This window comes from Lathyrus oleraceus, chromosome 2, assembly GCF_024323335.1.
Source record: "Lathyrus oleraceus cultivar Zhongwan6 chromosome 2, CAAS_Psat_ZW6_1.0, whole genome shotgun sequence".
NCBI lineage: Eukaryota > Viridiplantae > Streptophyta > Magnoliopsida > Fabales > Fabaceae > Lathyrus > Lathyrus oleraceus.
Window position 1 is genome coordinate 78,901,912 of NC_066580.1, and position 7,185 is coordinate 78,909,096.

At 38.8% G+C, this 7,185-nt stretch overlaps 1 protein-coding gene across 1 annotated transcript; it reads right to left on the reverse strand.

The window, feature by feature from the left end:
- Positions 1-5,001: 5,001 nt before the first annotated feature.
- On the reverse strand, positions 5,002-6,018 carry LOC127122001 (uncharacterized). Its single transcript, XM_051052420.1, has one exon. It carries the CDS (start codon positions 6,016-6,018, stop codon positions 5,002-5,004), a length of 1,017 nt encoding a protein of 338 aa, XP_050908377.1.
- Positions 6,019-7,185: the final 1,167 nt, after the last annotated feature.

Below are 7,185 nucleotides of genomic sequence, written 5' to 3' on the forward strand. Positions count from 1 at the left end.
ACACCTGAAAATTGGAAATTTCCCAGAATGAATCAAACATGCTTCTCTGAAATAGAAAAATGAGGCTCTAAAAATAACATTTGGTATTTAAATTTGACTCTGATACTTCTACCAGTTAGAAGTCATCTAAATCAGAAAAGGCACATGTGGACTTTTCCATCCTTCTTCGGAAAAGGCAAAATATTCTCCACCCACTAAGGATAATCAGAGGTAACAAGGAAACCAACATTAACATGCTTTTGGACTTCTTCCTTGATCTTCACTGCCATGTCAGGATGAGTTCTTCTTAACTTTTACTTGACTAGAGGACATTCTGGCTTCAACGGCAATCTATGCTACACAATATCGGTATCAAGACCTGGCATGTTATGATAAGACCAAGAAAAAACATCAGAGTACTCTCAGAGAAGCTCAATCAACCCCTTTTTAACCTCAGGATGAAGCTGTGACCCAATCTTGACCTCCTTGATATCATCTTCGGAACCAAAGTTGACCAACTGAATTTGTTCTTCAAACGGCTTAATGGTTCTTTCCTCGTGCTCAAGCAAACGGAATAACTCATCAAAAATGTCCTCATCATCATTCTCTTCCTTAACTTCGAACACAGGGAAATCAAAGTTCGTAGAGGGAGTAGGGTCATTATTTTCAATGGGTTTAAGAAGCAACCTGCATAATGATTTGATATTTTAATTTTAGAAATATGAAGTGCAAACAAATATTATGCAGATATGGGAAAAATTATTGTCTATTTATGTTTTTTGTGATTACCATTTTTAGAAAAAAGCAAAAAGTAAAAATAACATAAGTGTTGATGAATAAAATTGCATTTTATTGATGATAATTGAAAATGCCTGCCAATGTTCTCACTTCTCCCTTAGGCATATGAGGGGGATTTTTCTTAAAATAATAAGCTACACTACTTTGAACGACGAATTATAACAGGAACATCAACAACAACCCAATTGTTGCAAATTTGTCCATGCGTTACAAAGTTGTCACTGTCTTCTTCTTCATCTTCATCTTCATGAAGGATCGCAGTTGAGTGTTATTCTTCCTTGTGGATGAACCCTCCACTACAAAAAATATGTTGCATAACCTTGACTTCCTTCTTGAACGACCCTTACTCGAATCCCAAACCGGCTCGATTCTTGTTCTCAACCACTTCCACGACACAACCCCAATTGATTGTGTCACTAGTTTGAACAATCTCTTGCGCATCTTTCAAAGAAGACACGGATGCCCCAGTCTTCTGGATCACATTAGCCACAGAAAAAGCTTGGAGCAGAGTTCCAACAGCTTTCTCGGCTTCAACATACGTGAAAGATGATAAGTGGCTCACCAACCGTGCCTTCTCACCTCCAACAATAACAAGTTTCCCATTCTTGACAAACACTTGCTTCATGAATCCATGGCCTACTCAATAAGCAGCTATAGGTGTAATGGATATCCATTACGTAGAAAGTAATTTAGAAATTGCTTGGGCAAATCTTTATTGGGAGGTCAACTTCTCCAATGACGGTTTTGCGAGAACCGTCAAACGCCTTCACAATCACACAACTATATCTCATGGGTGCTCCTTGATAAGATAGCCTAGCCAAGGTAGATTTGGGTAGAACGTTTAAAGATGAACTAGTGTCTACCAAGATGTTGGACAAGGCATCCTCCTTATAATTCATAGATATGGGGAGATCCATATTATGATTCCTACCTTTTTCTGGAAGCTCCTCATCACAAAAACTCATATTGTTGCATGCAATAATGTTAGCAACGATGTGATCAAATTGATCAACCGTAACATCATATTCAATGTAGGCTTGCTCAAGTACTTTTTGCGAGGCCTCACGGTGTGCTTAAGAATTCACTAATAGAGATAAAACAGAAATCTTGGAGGGCATCTGGAGTAGATGCTCCACGATGTTAAACTTGCTCTTCTTTATCATACGGAGTACTTCATCATTAACCTTCTTATTATTCAAATCGCTGGACTCACCAGAATGACATATTGGAGTGTTAACATGATAAAACAAATTAACAACCACCTCAACCTTCTTTATAACTACGACGTTCTCAACAGCCTTTGGGAATACTGGACTGAATACTCGACCACTTCGGGTCACCTTAACAACATCAACAATGCTTACTACTTAAGTAGTTGTGGGAAGAGGAACCTCTTGCCCATCCTTGATCATAGTAGCATCGTACTTGTAAAGCACAACCTTATCAGATGCGTATGGGACTGGGCTCCTCAACCATATCACTAATGGTGATACCGATGTATTGCTTCTCTTACTACTATCATACTGAATCACCACTCGTTCAGGACTTTTGAAAACTGGAATAATCACATTCACGTCATCATCCAGAATTCTAGCTTGGTGGATGTGAATCATACCTTCATTCATTAACCTTTGAATATCCCTCTTCACAATCAGCACCCACGTGGATTGACACTACAAATGATACAACCATCATGATTGTGCTTGCAAACACTAATGTAACAAAAAGTCTTGTGAAGCTCTACCATGTATCTTCAGATATGTCAGACATCATAAACTCTGTACTCACTGGCACAACCATCCACCATATTTACAGAGGAGTTACCGTGAGTGGGTAACGGATTGGCTTTAACATTCGGTGCACGGTCCTCAAAGGACACCATCCCACTTCTTACCAACCGTTGAACCTCGTATTTCAATGGATAACAGTTCTCAATATCATGGTTTGGTTCCCCTTGATGATAGGCACAATGCTGATCAGGCTTATACCACCACGGCAGAGGTTTAGGCATAGGTGGAGGACTTCTTGGCTGAACCATATTTTTGACAATAAGAGACAGATATAATTCAGCATAGGACATCGGAATAGGGTCAAACGTGACCTTCTTCCTCTCATAGTTGTTGTGTTGATTATTGTTGTGATTGTTGTTATGATGATTGTTGTTATGAGTACATTGTTGTTGTTGTTGCTGTTAAGGTTGGACTATTGCTGATTGAACGATAAAATTATTGGCAAACACTAGAATAATAGAAGACATTTGATGTTATTGTTGATCAGATATGGAACTCTTCTTCACATAAGGCTTCATTTGCCTCTCCACAGTCACCGAATTAGTTTCTCCATCCTTCTTCTTCGAGAAACCACTCCCATACTTCTTACTGGTTGATGCTTCTTCTCTATACAATCTGCCTTCACGGACACCTTCCTCTAGACGCATCCCCATGTTCACCATCTCGGTGAAATTATTGAGAGCGCTAGCAATCATACGCTCATAGTAAAATGAACTCAAAATCTTGAGAAAGATCTTTGTCATTTATTTTTCTTCCAACGAACGACTGATCTGAGCGGCTAGCTCTCTCCATCTTTGCGTATATTATTTAAATGTCTCTTTGTCTCTCTGAGACATAGACCGAAGCTGGTCACGATCAGGCGCCATAACCATATTATACTTATACTTCTTGACAAATGCCTCGCCTAAGTTACTAAAATTATGAATGCTATCACTGTCCACACCCATGTACCTACAAAGAGCGACACCGATCAATCTATCCTGTAAATAATGAATGAGCAACTGATCGTTCTCTGTTTGGGTTGACATTGAGCGGACATACATCACAAGATGACTTATAGAGCAAGTGTTCCCCTTGTATTTCTCAAAGTCGGGGACCTTGAACTTAACAGGGATCTTCATATTGGGCACCAAGCAGAGCTCAGAAGCGCTCTTCCCAAACAAAGTTTTTCCCCTCAGGGTCTTCATTTCCTTCTTCAGCTCTTGAAACTAATCCTTCATTTCATCCATCTTTTCATACATATCCGGGCCTTCAGACGGCTCAGAATGGTAGATAGTCTCTTCAACACAAGGCATGACATGCACAACACGAGAAGGAGTAGACATGACCGGGCGAGATGCCGACATAGGAGAAATGGTAGGAACATAACCCTCAGGCACATAGTTTTTAGGAATTCCCTAAGGGAATCCGGAAGGCATATAGTGCGCAGGATGGTTGACTGGAGCCACAGACACAAGCATTGAGGTAATCTTGGAGATAATTGTTCGTTATTGCGGAGTTGCACGAGCTTGAGCCACCTGGCTCTGAGCTGTGATGAGAGACTCCATAAGAGTAGTAAGTCTAGCAACCTCCTCTTTAAGTTCACGGTTTTGTTGGTCCAATTGGTCCATCTTGTGTTGATGACTAGCACGAGTGGTGTATGATGCATTTGCTTGACTGATACAAAGATAAAGATCATGAGACACCTGGCCAAAGGGCTACAATGCAAGAAACCTGCGATGCAAATGATGCATGAATCTAATGTTTTTTATTTTATTATTTTTAAGGAACATACAAAGTCTTATTTGCAAATATTTCAACAATAATAATCAATAATAACAATTTGAATTGACCATAAGATCTCATTTTTATTGATAATTTTTTGAAGGATTACAATGAGTGCAATTTCAGAAACCAAAATACAAATATAAGAGAAAAGGAAAATAGTATCCTAAGGGTCCCTAGCAACTGCATCAGAGGAGGAACCAATAGTAGACCATAACATCTTTTCCAACTTTCCGATCTTTTCTTCGTACTCTTCCTTCATCTTCTTTTTTCCCAACACTATGTTGGCTACAACACTCTTCCAAACACTAGGGGTAGCAGGAACATTAGAATAATCAGCAGTTAGAATAGGGCTAGAGGAAAATAAATCCACTTGCACCTTCCTCTTCTTGTTGGTAGAGTCTTCTTCATCCCTTTGCTTCAACAACTTTTGAATCTCTGAATTCTCGAAGTCAAAAATCTGATACTTGTTCTTCGAAGCATCTCTCTCTTGTTGCATATGGGTCAAAGAAATCTGTAGTTTCTCAACATCATTCAGAAAAACAAGAGTAGAACATCTATCAGTCATAGGAAAAGGCTCTTGGAGAGGATACATCATCTTAAGATCAAGAGCTCTAGCTTGGACCCATTGAAGATAGGGTTTTAAGGAGATACAATATTTCCTTCCTAATTATTCTCTTCCCTTCCTACGGATATTATACCAAGCACGGATAATCTTCTCCTTGAAAGCTCTATTATCTTCATTTTCCTTGAGATAGAAACTACTCAACCAAATGTTGTTTGGTTTACCCCTCATAGCATACCAAAACTGACGACGTGCCAAAACTGGGTTGTAGTTAATGCCTCCCTTTGTACCAAGAAGGGGTACATTCAGAAACTCATCACATCTATCAATAGTCATCACCCCATCATAAACACGATTATACCGTACAATATCAGAGTGAGTAAGAGCCATGATTTTTTGTGACCACCTTAATCCATTATTGAGATCCCAAAAGGAAGAAGACCGCGGCAAGTGAGAAATAAACCACTTGTACAAGAAAGGCGTGCCACAAACAATCATTCCCCCACCCTTCGAAGTCCTATGGTGAATAAAATAACAAGTGTCTCCAAGAAGGGTTGGAACTGGATTTCCAATCAAGAATATCTTTATGGAATTAATTTCAACGAAGTTATCAGCATTGGGTAACAAAACCAATCCATAAATGAGCAGAGCGAAGATAGCCTCAAATGCGTCCACACTCCTTATACCAGCAAAATAGTGAGCTCTTCCTATCAAGAACTTGGCAGGAATCCCTTGAATACCACTCTTAGAAGTCATATGATCTTCAATCTCGAATTTCTTCAAATGAAGAGCTTTGGCAATATCAAGAGGCTTTGGATCTTCTTCTAAACCATAAAATGGAATCTGATTAGAAATAGACAAACCAACTAAATAAGAATACTCCTCCAAAGTGGGCATAAGATGACAATCCAAGAAAGTGAAGCAATGATACATAGAATCATAAAACTGGACCAAAGTGTTGAGGAGCCCATCTTCCATCTCAATACCCAAAATAGACAAAAGCTTTCCATATAGATCTTGGAAGTTCTCAGTACTAGTAACTAAAGATGCTAACTTTTTCAAGTCCTCTAACTTAGGAGTCCTGAAAGTGTACTTTTGAGTGCTTTTCCTTCCAAAATCCATGGTTGAAGTATTTGTAATGTTTGCAAAAGTAATTCTTAAGTTCCTTGAAAATTTGGTCAAAAAGAAAATTCATGAATGCATGGATGTATGAATGCAACACATCACAACAAGATCACAAACATGGGAGGTTCAAAGGTTCGACGTCACGAGCATGGAACCATGGTTCTAACCATCCCAAAGGTGAGTACTAAGGTTTTTCAACATCTGAACAAGAAATGGGTTCTACAAAATTTCCCAGAGTCAACAATCTATCTTTCAGATATTATCGGTCTTCCAACTTGCTCGGGGGTTAATAATATTCTCAATAGAACCTAGTCTGAGTGTAGTATCACGTATCAACTAAATCAGGATAGCTCCTGGTTAGCCACCACACTACATCCTAATAAGGCCAAAAGGGGTAAATGAGTTTTTAAAGGTCCTTAGCTTCTTAGACTCCCAGGTCAAAAGTAGCAATATCTTCACGATTGGCTCGTTGGACAAATGCTACGATCAAAGGGGGCTCCACTAAGCAGGGGATCTCAAGTCAACTTTTTCAGGAATGACTCCATCAAAGCCAACATTGACTATACCGACCATCCTAATCATAAGTTCTCTCAAGTTCGGGTTAGGACTTATCTCACCACACAGAGATCACCAAACATAACAGATAGAAAATATCATACATACAATATATACAAACATACAAACATAAATAATCAATAAATATAATACACACAAAAAGTAGGCTAAACCCAATAAGGACATCTCCCCAGTAGAGTCGCCACTTTTTTTTTCTGTAGCGGTAAATTCATGACCACTGAGCTATTGGTTAAAGCAACGTAAATAAAACCAGAGTTGCTACCGTGCTTTTATTATTTCCAAAGGAAAAGGGAGAAAGTACAAACAAAACCCAAAGATAAGAAGTTTTCAAATCAAAACTAATAAAATGTCAGAGATTACAGGTAAGGGGGTTGGTTACACAGAGGGAAGGTATTAACACCCAAAGTGTCCTAGGTACTCCTAGGGAGCCCTTTTTGTATGTACTTATTTTGGTTGAAAAGATGTTTTTTTTTAAGTAAAGAATTAGGGGATGAGAAAAGAATTCATTATTTACATTTCATGTTTGATAAGACTTTTAGTCTTATGCCTACGTACCAACATAAATGAGGGATCAAAACCTCGTAGTTC